General features: G+C 36.0%; 1 protein-coding gene across 4 annotated transcripts in view; it reads right to left on the bottom strand.

Moving 5' to 3' along the window:
• Nucleotides 1-1,457: 1,457 nt before the first annotated feature.
• SLC25A21 (solute carrier family 25 member 21) overlaps nt 1,458-15,419 on the bottom strand; it is a 260,238-nt gene continuing 246,276 nt past the window's right edge. For 3 of the 4 annotated variants that reach the window (XM_065064035.1, XM_065064036.1, XM_021287413.2), the window contains 4 exons: nt 13,748-13,912; nt 5,694-5,875; nt 4,846-4,898; nt 1,458-2,291 (listed from right to left, as the gene is read on the bottom strand). In XM_065064035.1, coding sequence (XP_064920107.1) covers nt 2,212-2,291; nt 4,846-4,898; nt 5,694-5,875; nt 13,748-13,912 — 480 coding nt within the window. In that variant the 3' untranslated portion in view covers nt 1,458-2,211. The remainder of the gene's footprint in view (nt 2,292-4,845; nt 4,899-5,693; nt 5,876-13,747; nt 13,913-15,419) is intronic. The other variant, XM_065064037.1, reaches the window with a different exon arrangement.

Genomic DNA, 15,419 nt, shown 5'->3' with positions numbered 1-15,419 from the left:
TCTTTTATTTTTTTTTAATAGTAAATGAGTATCAACTGCTGCTGCCAGGTACAGAGAGAAAAGTCTGGAGTGAAGCCACTGAGGTGAACGGATTAATTTGGGAAATATGCAGTATATGTGAGCGCAGAATTTAAGATTTAATTCTGAAAAGCCTACACTCCATTCCCAGAGTGTCAAATGTTTACAAAGAAATCAGTGAAGCCTAATACTCCCTTCTGGGACAACACCATTGTGTTTTCATAGTCCTGGTATAGAAGACCTCCAGTGTAAAACTGAATCAGATCCCATATTACACCAGGAGTGATGGGGCATTGGGCTGGCACATTCATGGGTTTGTTTTCTAAAGTGATGCTGTGTTTTCCGCTTTCTAATAGTTCTCTTTTTATCAAAGATCAGGCAGAGCTATCAACCAAAAAAAACCCAAAACCCCAACATGTTGGAAAGGATGTTAAACCAAAGGCTATATATGTATATACAGTATGTTTAAAGCCTATTATTTTTATATTTTAAATGCTCTAAATTAATAAAAGACTAATTACAAAGCATTTTGCTTTTAATTTTAAAAATTATCTTAGTAGTGTCTTCTCTTTGGCTAAGTGCCAATAATGATATGCAACGAGGGACATTTGCCCTAAAATTTTAAACTGTATCAGAGTTAATTTTGTTGATTTTTAGCTATGAAATATCATAGGTATGAGAAGTCACTGTTGTCAAATTTAGACAAAAGAAAGGTATATTGACTATATCAGTACAAGCATCCTTGAAAGCACTGAGAATTCATTTATATTTTTAGCTTTTTGTTGCTTTTCTAAAACACTCTGAGGTAAGACTTCACATGTGAACTGTCATTTTCAAGTAACGATCTGGAAAGATATTTCTTTCAGATTGCTAGGAAAAAGGTTTGTACCTCCTTAAGAGGAAGAGAAGTGAACATTTTGAATGTAGTATGGGGTGACACAGAAACTTTCAGCAATTGGAAGATATGCACTCATTTGAAAATAAACCATGTTTAGACAATGGGAATATTTTTTTAACAGAATAGTGTGTAGCTTTAAGCTATTCAAAGAGTTCCTGAAAAGAAATTGTAGAGTGGCACCACTGCATGAGCTGAAACTATGTCTTCAATTAGCATAGCAGAAATTATCATATGTCATACAGTTTGTTAGAATGGCTGGTAAAGACAGGAGTACATCACTGAATATTATTTATATTTACAGTGACTGGGAAAAGCAACACTTTTAGCTTTAGAGCAACATTTTTATTTTTATCTATAGAAAGTTATATGGCTAGCTAATTATGACTAAATATGTGCTATCAATGTAGAACGTTGTTTCTCCATCTCATGGTGGTAATGGAAGGCTAAAGGGGCACTCAAGTGCACGGAACACTTATATCACAGGATAGTTCTTTAAGCAATAGTATATGAAGGTGGATAAAAAATCACAGTAAAACTCATATGCCTTAAAGTATTTATTTATGTTAATTTATTTACTCATTTCTCCTATGATTCCCACAGTTGTTTTGCACTTTTGTTTAACTTGACCCAGAGTAATTATTTTCAGTGTCTTCTGTGACCTGAGTGAGATTTTTAAGATATATATGGATAAGAAGAAGTAGGACATATTTTAAGGTTGTGCCTAGTCATGCTGTCCTTTTTTTGACCAAACTCCCAACAACTTAAGAAGCTCTTCTATCAATGTTGAAATTTTACTGGACTGAATTGAAACTGGACCCAAGATTGACGCAAGAATTGGTAGAGTGTGGGTCATGTTCTTAGCCTAAAGTCAATGGAGCTGTCAGTTTACACTATCTTAGTATCTGGCCGCACAGCATTATTCAATTTTTTTCTTCAAAATTCCCTGAAAGTTATTAGCTTGCCATTTCAGCTGATTTTTTTTTTTTTTGAAGTATATTGACTACATAGTATAATTTGGTGTCCAGAATTTTCAGTTTGTCCTGTTCCTTTATCTTCTTGTTCCTTTATCTCCTTGATATTTTTGCTTGATCGAGTAAAACAAATATCAACCGTGCTATTTACTTATGTACTTACAGAGAAGCATGTGCTTAAATATTTTTTTGGATCAGGACCCCAGAACCAAATCTGTTTTGAACTCCATTAACAGCAGTATAATATGAGGGTATTCAACACCACAAAGGATGAGAATCACTCTTAGTTTATTAAACTGTATTTAATTTTAAAGAGTGCATTTTTCAGAAGTGCTGCTTGCGATCAACTGTGTCCTGAAGCCACGCATAAACGTATTCATAAACCAAAAGCATCACTGCACCACCTGGAAGAAAAGATACTATTTTACTACATGCAAAATTTGGTATTTTCAAGATTTTTAAGAATATTTGTAGTGTGCAATCTAAAAGAGAATATAGCAAAGCCTGATTTGCAAAATAGATAATTCTACTATTTCCCTAATTAATTAAAAATCACCAGTTCTTAAACCATACAAATTTTACTTAATATTAGACCATAAAGTTGATGTGAAAGTTTGTATCTTAAATCAAAATCACCCTCAGTGTGATTTTTCCTAACTTTGTTTCAAGATTAATGTTTTTCTTTGTTCTTTCGCAAGTGAAGCTTTTAATCTGAATATGTATATATTTGTATGTTTGTTTAGAGTTAGATTTGGCCATGAAAGAGCAACTTGACTGGTGGAATGACAAAACTTAATCGCCAGAGTGATGAAAATGCTTCCAGGTAGATATTCAAGAAAGGTTTGCAGCTGTTTGTTTACCATGTCTAAAGCAGATCACAATATAGAAATGAGTCTAATCTTCCTGTGCCTGTAGCTGGCTGTGAATGCACAGACAGTTTTGATCTGATGAAATGGCATTACCTGTTAGAACTGATAACAGTATAAAATCCCAGCTTGAATGTCATAAAATACCTTGACTGTTAGTGAAGCCAGACTAAAGCCCTCCTGTAACACAGCTGTAATTACTGCATGAACTAAAGAAGGGAACATTTCAGAAGGTAAATATATATATATATATACATATCTATATAAGCATACACTGAAGCTTCTAGTTAAAGAAAATGGGGCAAAAGAATTAGATTCCAGGCTGCAGGAGTAAAGTGTTTTACAGTGTTCTAAGTGTGGGTGCCAGCAAGGAGGCACAAATATTTTCTGTCCTTTGCCTTTGTTGGCTCAGTTAGCAGGTTAGAGTGGCGCCTCTAACAAAGAGGTCTTCTGCTGGACTGTGCTGACCTTTCTTGGTAGAAGCTCAGACAACCAGGCACACAAAACTATCACATGAATTTTCCCATGTTATGTATCAAAATGAACCATCATCAGACTTGAAATCTGCTATGAACAGCAATTCACTGACAGCTAGATAGAGCAAAAGTTTGCAAAATTCTTTGACTAACAAACAAATCACAGACGCAATGTCTAAGATGTGATTTGAACTCAAATAAAGGCTGATTCCAATTCTTATACTGTGTGATCTGTTTGTGTATCTCTTCTCCTGAAAGCATTCACATGTTGAAAGGAGGAATTATCTTTCCAGCCACAATAAAAATTGCATTATTAATTCATTGGAAAGCCAAATCTATATATTAATCCATGGGATTATGAGAGTGTTTAAAATTAAGTGCAATCTTAACTGACTTGCTAGATCTGGGCAAGAAGATGTAGTAATTTGTAAGATGTAAAATTTTATTCAAAAAATCTACTGTGCTAACAGGTACCGAGGAAGCAAATCTCTGCCTTCTTTTTGTTCTGTATGTAATCTGGTATCTTTAGAGTGTGAGGGAAAAGGCTTTTAGCTCCAGAGTTATGCCTTGTTTCCCCTCCCCACTTTCTTCCTTTACCCTGCACAATAACCAGGTATGGTCCAGCACTTAGCCAGACAGGCTGGATATGCAAACATTTACAGACAAACCTAATGCCTCCTTTATACTGCAGAACAGACTCTGTACCTACTTGCTTTTAACCATGTGTATTCTTGCCTATTAAACCACCTTGCCTAACTGGAAATACAATTTCATGGGAATGGGATACTGTTCAAATTGGGGCTTCTGCTGTTTTTGACACAGACTGCCTCTGTGGGCTGGCAAAGTCTAAGGGCTGAGTGTTTTGCTTTCATGATTAATCAAAACCAGTCAGGGGAAAATAGTCCAAAAGTAGAAGATCTAGCTTTCAGCCACTGTGCTCCCACATTTAGAGTAACAACTCCAAAAAGTAGTGAGAAGGGGTCAATCAACAAAGGTAGTTTTAAGTTATCCATGTCCTCTTAGCCTACCAGGGCCATGCAAGTCTCTTCCCAGCTTGTGCTATCAGACTTTTAGTGTCCGCTCTTTACAACCCCTGCAGAGCACAGGAAGAAGAAAGTAACTGGAATTTGATAGGCTTGGGCTATGCTTCAACTCGTTGAGAGCATTTATACTGGAGAGACTTTAACCAGCATTTTAACATGAATTTACACGTGTACGGAATAGTCCTAGTGAAACAAACAAATTACATTAGAAGGAATGGGACGAGCCTTAAGAAACGCTTCCAAAGGTATTACAGTTCTGGCATTTGCATGGATACATTTGGCCTGTTCACAAATAAAGTAATCATACAAACCAGCAGTTACATGGATCTGCAATCATCTGATATGTATATGTAAATTATTTTTTTAGACACATATTTAGCCAAATCCATCTATGATACTATTGGATGATGCTACTATCAAAATAAATCATTCAAAGATGAAAGAGATTTTGATGATTTTTCGTACGCTGTTTCATTTATTTGACTGATGTTTACTACATTTTTTCAAGAAACTGAAAAACAAGGAGAGAAAGCAAGAACAAAAGCAATATAGAAGTGACAGAGGGAAAATTACCTGGACCAAGCCTCATGATCTTGGGAACCAAGCCTTTGTACAGAGCCAGAAATCTGTAGCAGAAGAAAAACAAACAAAACATATCAAACAATAATCTTGCTCTAAAAGAAGAATGGAATTTTAGCATGTGTTTGTTAAAATGCTGGCAGAGCATTTAGAAGAAATTATTCAAAATTACACATGTTCAATAGCAAGCGGTATCTGGATTTTAACATTTTACAGAGGCAGATCAGATGAAGAGAAAAAGTTAATCAATGTTCAGTCACAAAAGCTACGTTGTGAGCCTCACCAATCAGAAATATGACTTTAATCAGTGCGATGTTTTTACTTTCAAGATGTCTGTTAGCAACAGCTGCATACATGGACAAAATGACTGCTATAATTGAATACCAAAGCTACAACTCCATCACCACTTGAGGAACTTTACTTCCACAAGGATCTGTCCCCAATTTAATTATTTCAGCAGTCATTTTAAAGGTACAGAGGTCTGTATGATTACAATTAGGTGAAATTGTGAAATATTCTGTTGTCTGTTGATATTTTCCTTTTACAAAGTGAAGAGTTGAAAAAATTACATGTGAGAAATATGAAGCATTTATTTGTGGAACATAGATTTTGACAAACCAATAATCATCTTGTAGCTCTTTTGTAATAGTTCACATGGAGCAGGAGGATGTCTCACTCTAATTCTAAAATACATTTAAAAATATTACATTGTGTTCTTTTGATATGTGAGTTCAGGGTGACTTAATGGCCCTCGTCAAATCTGAAGTACAACAGCATGATTTTATGGAACCATATGAACTAAAATAGAGGTCTGGACATTTATTAAAATAAGAATGTTTTACCCTTCCTCTTTATAGACTGTTGCCATAGTTTTAAAACAGGTTCTGTACTTGATCTCTCCAGGAACTGGCTGTGGTCCTTGAATCCTACTTTTTGCAACATCAAAAGGAATGTTAATAATTGAGGCTATTGTTCCCGAGACTAGCCCAATTCCAAATTTCCTCAAAAACTCCAAATTTGGATCCTACAAAAAAAGAGAGAAAGAATAAAAAGGGAAACGGAAGGACCTATGTAGGTTAAGCACTATAAAGTAACATGTATTTAATCAGAAAACTCACACAACACAACACACTTGTGTTATTTTAGCGGAACACATTAGGATTTCCTACGCTGGAACTTGTTTTCTTGACAATCCTATTGGCTGTGTTTTTACACATGGTCTAAATTGCTGAAGTACACATTTCCTCACACAGGATTTATAAACACAGTTCATAAAGAAAGACTGGTATGGCATATGGGGATGATTTGTATAATTGGGCTTCACAATGTACTTAGTATTACTGTATCAAAACAGGAGAAATCCAAGCACACTATTAGCTAATTGGCCAGAATATTTTACAAATGACAGCAACTTCCACCATGAAGCCTACTAAAATGCTCATTTGTGTGTTGGACCCCCAAATGCTAAATTAAATAAAGGCTAATCTCAGTCTGCTGCCATTCCCCTCCAGGTTTTTTACATTTATTTTCACATGTAGCTGATCCACTGTACTGAGAAGTGCTAGCTTCCTGTTATTAACAATCCAACTCGGCGCAACTGCAAAAGAGCCTCCGCGTTCTGCGTATTATAAACGGTGGTAACTCACTCAGCTAATTGGCTGAAGAATTTACAACAGATTGTTTCTGAATCCTACTATATATTCACAGTAAAAGCTAGAAGCAGGTTAGAACTGCATTTAAAACCTTTTTGCTCACTCACAGTTTATTTGATCTTTTAGACAGACCTCCTACCTTGGGATTTTCTATGACATCAAAGAATTCAGAGTTTATCTGGGAGTCAAAGGCTCTTGAAGAAAGTCTAATCCTATTTCTTTAAGTAGTGGAAGTCACAGGGAAGTGTGTTCCAGTGCATTTCCTTTGCACATAGTTTTTTGCTATTGGTCTTCAACAGCAAGAACCCTTTTTTGCTATAGCAGACACTATATATGCAGTTACTTTTTTTTTTTTTTTTTTTAATGAAGGTACTTTAATTATGGGAAATCATCAGTAAAATAATAAATGATCTTGCCATGCTATAGCATTAGCACAGTATTATTTGTTTCATAAACCTGCCCTTTGTGACTGAAGAAGTTTTGCAAAAAGAAACATAAATTAAAACTTCCATAATATGCACTGGACAAAGTCCATACAAGTGTTTAGAGACCCACGTCAAAATCAACAAGGTTTTTTGTTACTTGCAGAAAAACTCAACACCTTGATTTCACAAAACATGAAACATATTGGCTTGTGGTAGATAAAGAATTGTACCACTTTATTAGCAAAAATCTTAGCAGTAAATTTCTGTTTATTCTGTACATACTGACAGTGGTTTAAATGTAAATAAAATAAAGCTACTATTTTGGTATCTAGAGCATTAAAAATGACCCCTTTTGAGGTTGGAAGGGCAGCAGTATTGCAGACGTGTTCCAGTGTGGTGCGTACCCAGCTCCAGGCTGTAGGATTATACCCACACCTGAGAACTAAGCACTAACATTCTCAAACCAGGCTGCAGTGAGGAGGCTACCACTGCTCTGTTGACTTTTCATAGTCCAGAATGGTCTGAAGTATCTTTGTCACAAAATTCGGTGCAAGAACGCTTTCTTTCGTAGTGTCAAGTGCAGTGGGCTGCCCTCTGGGCTTGTAAATACATGTCAGGTAAAAATATTTACTTTCAGGCATTGCAATTCAAGCCTTGCTGTTCCTGACAAATCCCTTATGTTTGAATGGTGAACATTTTCATATTTTGGTGAATTCTCAATGCTAGTGTTGCCTGCTTTGTGTCTGAGAGTGCCACAGAGTATAGGATATAGCGGGTGTATGATCAAGTGAGCGTCTATTGAAACCAGATACAGCACCAACACCACCAAAGGGAAACGGTCACAGATTGCTTATTTCTGTTCCAGTATTTGTGACATAAAAAAAGTTGAAAGTCAGCATTTTGCTCATTCACAAAACTGGATCCTAACCAAATGTGCTATGGTATCCACTAGCTTTGTTATATAACTTGATTTTTTATTACATATCTCATGGGAAGAGTTTTGTGGCATTCATCGCTATATCTGGATAATTTCATTTGTATAACAGATTAAAAATAAATTTAGCAGTTAAAAACAATTAAAAAGTTGTTTTTTTTCTAAAACCACAGAGTAGTCGCTTTTTACTGTGCTGCTGCTTCCAAGTAAGAAAAGAGATACCCAAACATAATTTATGCCTCTGTCTATAATGCTTACACAGAATAAGGAACATTGGCTGTCTGTCACATAGGTGCAAGTTGGTGCTATCAGGAAGTAGAGTCTTTTTATACTGAAGTCTGTCCTTTTCCTATTCTATGGACAACAGCAAAATATTCTTAACAGTGTTGGACCCTGTGAAAGGAGACACGAGGATAACACATATCTGTTGTGCTAACACTGCAATGGGCTAGCAGAAGCAATTATCATCATGTTATTGTCACTCACTTCTTCACCATGAGTTCACTGGCTGAATGTTTCGTATTTGGTACATTAGAAAAAAAGATTCCGACAAGCTCTTCCTGTTTCACAAATGGCAGAACTGAAGAAAAACCAGATATTAATTCTGTTCTTAGGTAAAGGTTATTTTCTGCAGTATAAGTAGAACATGTAGAACAGAAACTTGATTTTAGATGGTGCCACAACACAGTACAGTATACCACAAAGAAGCGAAATACCGGTTTGTTTATTCACAATGGAATAACTTTGCCATGCTTGGATAACATAATCTGTGATCATCTCACCTTTTTACCATGCCCTTCACAAGCACATTTCCTCTATACCTGAGTTGCTGCCCTACGAGCACCAGCAGCCATTAAAAATAAAGAGAGAAGTAGGTATAACTAAAAAATGCCATATCTATGCATGTTCTGATGGATTTCCCTGCTTTCTTGAGATGTTATTGCTCTGCTTTTCATACCTCATTACTTGTATCCTGTAATTTTTAAATAAGTGGAGACTCTCTAGGTTCCTCCTGAATCACATGCTGCTTATTTCTTTCTTTTATATTCCATTATTTCTAGCAATAGAAAATTCTAGCCCTTAATCCAGCACATACACACCCATGTGCAAGAGTATCACCCACTGGAGGCACTTTTGATTTATCAGTTTCAGTCTCCAATGTCCTGGGCTTTCCTTTCCCTACTACTTCATTCTCCTGTTTATTTGCTGGACACCTTGTCAAAATCCCTGTTTAAATCTTTGATCTCAGTCAAAAGCTTCCAAACTATCTTCATCGGTACTGAAGGAAGGTCATTTAACTCAATAAGCAGCATAGATATTAATCCAGAAATGAAAAAAAACCTTTGGTAAGGGCATGTATGTCTGGAACTCAGTTAATTTATTTTTTTCAGGATAGCTGAAAAATCATTTTAGAATAATGGCTCACCATAGCACACATATTTGTACTGATTTAGACACCCATCTTAGATACAATCCAGGGTTCAAAGAAGGACACTACACTTGGATATGCAGTGGAGAGAAGTAGGTACCTTCAAAGGAACAGCTTAAAGTCACTGAGGTAGGTTGACTGAGGTAAGCAGAAATAGATAAAGTGGACAGTCCACCAACATGCATAATGGTGTTTAGAAACCTGACCATAGAGACATTCAGGAACACTGCTTTTTTTTTTTTTTTTCCTTGTGGGGCCCTGTTCAGTCTAAGTGGAAGAATGTGTTGCAAAGAAACTTATAATGTAACCCTATTTTCAAGCAAAAAAGTCAGAAGATCAATATATTAATTTGCCTAACTGAAACTACTTTTATGAGTTTGTTTGCTTCAATATTTGGATGTTTGTCTTGAGATTTTTTTTTTTTTTCAGTTGCTGGAGGCACATATCTTATGAAAAATAATACTTTTATAAATAAGTTTTAGTGCTTCTCAGCACCTTGTAGATAAGTTCTCTATAAAAGAATAATGCTTACTGCATGAGGAGAATGCCAGTTCCTGACAATTTGCATGAAGTATAAATAATATTAATGGAATAATATTTGAAGCTGGTAATTGAAAAGCAATCTACTGAAGTTAGCCTGATACTAATGCTTAGAGTGGAATACTTGCATTAAGTTTCTTAAACTCATTTGAAAACATTAACCACAGCATTAGTTCCATAAAGGAGTTATATTTGGCATAAAAGTGTCAAAAGTGACTTGAAATGACCACTAAATTTAAATAAGTTTGCTCAAAGTCACATAACAAGTCAGCAGAGAAGCCAGGAATGGAGCTGAGGCTTTGCACTGCATGCTGCACATTCCACCTCCCTGTGTGACAAGGAAGACTTTAAAAGACAAGGCTTGGGTTTGGCCAGCTCTTGTTCTCCCTGGTGTACCTAGCGATTATGGGACTGAGGAGGGAGATAGGCCAGAAATAAGAGTAAAGTTGCTTCTTGGCCCTTTTGGCCAACTCCTATGGCAAGCTAAGAGGTGCCACAAGACCTGACCTAGGCTACATTGACTATGATCCAGTGTTTGGCAGCAAAACAGGTTGTAAGGAACTGCTTTAGCCAGTGCGATGATTGGATGGTTGGTTTGAACCACTAAAAGGGGCTTCCTTTGGCAACAGACAGTGGAAGAAAGGAACACGTGGGTCTGAGGAAGGGGGCTTCCAAGACAGAGAAAAGGTATATTTAGAGAGAAGCAAGGTGGGAGATAGCTCTTGGGAAAAATAACAAGGAACAGATGAAAAACTAGAATGAGTTGCAATAAACACAGACACTGAGCCAGAAGAGTCAGGGTCTGGGTCTTCCTACTGAACTGAGAAGAAAGGTTGTCAAATTCCAGTGTTAGAGAGGGAGAGTCTGGTACAGATGTGCTCAGATGGTTTGGAGGAAACCAGCAGGAAGGAGGAGAAAATGATGTAGATTCACTGCAAGGCTCCAGAAAGGGTGAAAATGAAAAGACTGAAGTGAGTCTCATCACTGTTGTGATAAAATCATGCTTTGATTTTCTTATAGAATATTCACAATTTTTGTTTGTGACTTAATCAAGATTTGACCATAGTTTAAGGAACAGATTCATAGTTTTATTGACCCTGAACCTCTGTCCATCTCATGCATTTACATAATAAACTCCCTATTGTAAACTATAGCTTGCTTTCTCACTAGTACAATGATGGTTTGATCTTTGTCAAGACATGCAGGAAACACTGAAATTATGACTACAATAAACATAGTGATGACCAGGAAAAGCATTCCAAAAAGAATAGTCATAGCTGTGCTGTGTTTGAAATGAATGTGCTTTTTCACATTGGTATTCTCTCAGATTCCTCGAGTGCAATCTCATTGTGGTAGACATATATTTAAGTTTTTAAAATCCACCTGTCAGATGTCTGACAGCATAAGAAGAGGAATGATAGCCACTAGGATAAATGTCCTGGCTAGTCTCCAGAGTGACACGGCTGTCTGCTATACAGGTTACACATCTTCAAAGAGTCTGAAATCCTCTCAGTGATTTGTTTTTCTCACAATACAATTTCCTGATAAAATTATTAATCTTACTCCAGATTTAGAAGTAGCATTGTTATCTATTATTTACACATTTGCTATAACTTTTTGGACCTGTAGGGCAAGGATAGGACTTCATTTAGTCCTAAAACAAACATCTGCACAACAAAAATTTGGTGTAAATAAAAAACACAGGAGATAACAAAAAATGTGGTCACTGAATATAAAATTTACAGAATTCTAGAGACTCAGTTTTCCCACATAGAGTTGGTCTACACAGATGATCAGACTGTTCATAAAATGCTGGGTGTACAAGCAGGTCACCTTTTCATGGCATCCTTTAGACACTAAATATGCAGAAAAGGGTATCCAGAAATTGATACCTTATTGCTTACCCCTTCATCCAGTACATTTGTCTGCACTATGCATCTTCAGTCTCAGTTATACAGTAATTTATGAAACAGAAAAAAAAGAGTAGCCCCATGAATACCAGAACTAAAGAAGTTTGATGTTCTATGGGTTCTTTTGATTGATTGATACTGATGTCTGGAAAGGTGCAAGGTCAGACTAAGGCTTACATGGGCTTTTTCCCATGGAATTCAGTGTTTAATAAGGCATAAGTTCCAACTGAAAATTTCCCCCACCTGGCCCACTCATAAGATGCATTGTAAGATCTCTCTTCTTTTTAAATGATTGTTTGTATGACTTGTAAGAACTCAGTTATTTTAAGTCTGCCTCTGTGTCAGCTATGATCGAATCTGGTTATCAGTATCAGCATTATCCTAATTTCCATAGGAAAAAAAAAATGTTTTTCCTTCTTCATATTTTTGTTTTGATCAAACATTCCTCTCCTGAAAATTCATATCTGTCTTGCCTACAGGAATTCTGTAGTACAGGAGCAGATGAGGTAGCAAGACTCTCCTTCTTTGATATGACATCTTTTGGTGAGGATGGCCTTGGCTGAAGTCTTTAAACAGCACAGGCTGTAGTGTCCACAGCCACAGGACACCTCAGATTGGAGAGCACTAATCAATGGGGTGGCTTGTAACATCGTACTGGATACAGCACTCCCATTTTTTTTCCCAGCTCACAAGTCACCCTGAAACCTAAACTTGGATGATAACTCTGACATCATTCTATTTTCTGCTCTGATCCAACCTTCTCCTCAATTATCTTGGTTAATTAATTTTTTCAGCTGTGTTCCACCATATGTTCTTTTCACTGTCGGTTCCTACATATCACTTCAATGTTGGCAGAGATCTGAAAAGACTAAAAATAAAATTATTGTCTAGTATCTTACTTATTTGCCAAGCTGAACAGCCCATTTTGGTTTCCCATCTCCTCTTCTTTGCCTATAAATGTTTATGGCTCTTTCTCTTACAAAACAACACACCACTCAGCACTGTCTGATGCAGCAGCCCTTTTACCAACAGGCACATCTGTGGCAGCTGGGGCAGGCAGTGCCTGACTTGAAATGAGTTTTGCATTTGGCCATGTTTCAAAGCGGGTTTTTAACAGACACTGAGGAAATATCATATCATTAAGAAATGTCAGCCACCTGGAGGTGGTAGTGAGCAAAGGTTTTAATGAAACTAATGTGTACAGTCAAACCTAACTATGATAAAAAATTGAAAAGTGAAAGCTGATGGCAGTCTATGAAATGTGCTATATAAGTAGGTGCCATAAAACTGAGACAATATAAATTTGAAGACTGATTTGATTGCTAGTGCAGATGCATAGCTGTTGATACTCTATGGTTGATACATTAGTTGCAACTGAAATGAGTCTAGTTTATTCCATTTTCAGTAAACAGAGCGTGAAGTTGACTATGAATGGTCTTTTTAGCAGAATACACTGAACATATGAAAAATTATTCATTATGAACATTTAGAGCCCACACATGTAATTTGCATAATTTGACCACTTAACATAAAAGGTTTATTTTTTTGGCAAAATAAACTGCAAACATTCTTAATTTGGATGCAAATTTAATGCACAGTTTAGCACTGTTGACACCTAAAAGGCTCATACGGACATTTCCGTACATTTTTCCACTTAAGTTACAGATGGTGAACAGCAAATACATAGTCAAGAGCCAAAATTATTTCAGAAGTGTAGTATTCTTATTTCACAGTTTTTATAGGTATGTCAATACCACATGACTGACTTTAATATTTTATTTTCTGGCAAAATATACCAAGTGAACAAATTAGGTTTTGTGATGAAATCACGTATGTGAGAAATCTTGAAGTTACAACTGTCTAATATTTTTCAGATTAACTGCAAAACAGAGAGCTATGTTAGTCATTATTTGTTGCTAAATATCACAGCTTTGTGCAGAAAAATAGTGTTAATTAAATTGCCAAGCCTATATCTGTTTGTCCATTGTACTATATGCAGAACTTACTTTGTTGACTGGAAGAATGTTCTTCACATTGAAGTAGAATCCAAAGTAAACCATGTTAAAAACTCCATGACGGCCCAGTGTTGCAGTAAGACCTTTGTTGAGTCCTTGGAAACCCAGACCATCAGTTTTAATAATCTGCCGAGCTTGAACAAAGCTAGAGGGTTGCTACAAAAGTTAAGCAAAAGGAGGAAGAGCTCATCTTTACAAAAAGAGAACAATAACCATAGCATCATTTCAATGCTGTTGACAAATAAAGTGTTGCCAATTCTTGTCATTTTATCTTTAGTCCAACCAAATACCAAACTTGTTATTTTCCCTTTCCTGTGATTGTGTAAAAATCACAACTTCCATTTAAAAAAAAAAATCCTCATTTTTCTGATTGCAGAAAAAAAGATGAAAGTGTGACTTGGGTCCTCTAAAAAAGGAAGGATCCCTAAAGCAAATGAAAAGGTCTTAAAATACTACTAATACTAATACTAATACTAATACTAATACTAATACTAATACTAATAAATACTAATACTACTAATAATGACAAATAGAATTTATGGAGCAACATGTGGCTTTGAATGTATGAATTTGGCAGTAGGGTTTTTTTATTATTGATGTTGTGCTGTTATGATTATGGCAGATGAAACTTTTACACAACTGAACATTTAACAATTATTCTGGAAAATAAGAAGATAAAACCAACTTCTCTATTAAAACCAATGGCACAGGAACATGCATGGTGAGAGAGCGATAAAAAGGACAGAACTGGAACAGGAAATTTTTTTTGAGCCATTATGTCTAGGGAAGCAAGTCCTTGGGAGCCAAGGAGCAAGGAAGGCTATAAACATTTGTGTTGAAGATCAGCTTGGCAGTGTCCAGATTCAATGTTAGGAATAGGGCTGAAAGGTGACAAAAGACATATATATTGTCTGGAAATCCTTCTGGATCCTCTGAGGCTCTTACACTGTTAAGAATGTAAAACACGGCTCCAATACACTGACTTTTGAAGGACTTATTTGATATACAGCACTTTTTAAAACCAGAACACATGTTAAACTTTCTTCTAGACCTGAAAATCTTTAAAAAATACTTTTTTTCCCCTTAAGTATCCAACTGGAAATCCTGTTTTGCCCTCCTAATGAACTTACTTAAAAAGTGTAGTTAGATTTTGAAAATCAGAATACCTATTCAAATTCCAAGGTACAGATTTAGGAAATACACTTTAGAAATCCTGTTTTGAAAATAATGCACAAAAGGCGTAGAAACAATTTTAGTTGGCCGACTTCCATTTAATGAAAGGCAGACAGGAAGAAACTTCCTCAGAATCCACTTATATAATGACCAGATCCTCAAACAGGATCTGCCTGACTACATACACATTTGATCTGTTTTCCAATATATTCTGATACTCAGAATCTAGTGTTCCCTTTCTGAACATTTTAGGTTTCTTTTAGCAGATTTATAGAAAAGTTGATTTCAAAAGGTTGTTGACTTGAGTTTGTCTTTCTCCAAGGCATAAAGCTGGCTCTGAGTAACCAAATATTTAATTAGAAAGGCAAAACATTACTTCCTCTAGGAGGCTCAAACATGAAAATATAGAAGAATTTTGACTACAACACCGTGAATACTGCTAATTTCAATACTGTTATTTGTTTAATAGCTTTCCATTTTAAAATATCAC

Source organism: Columba livia, chromosome 5 (assembly GCF_036013475.1).
Source record: "Columba livia isolate bColLiv1 breed racing homer chromosome 5, bColLiv1.pat.W.v2, whole genome shotgun sequence".
Lineage (NCBI taxonomy): Eukaryota > Metazoa > Chordata > Aves > Columbiformes > Columbidae > Columba > Columba livia.
This window is presented reverse-complemented; position numbering and strand designations above follow the sequence as displayed.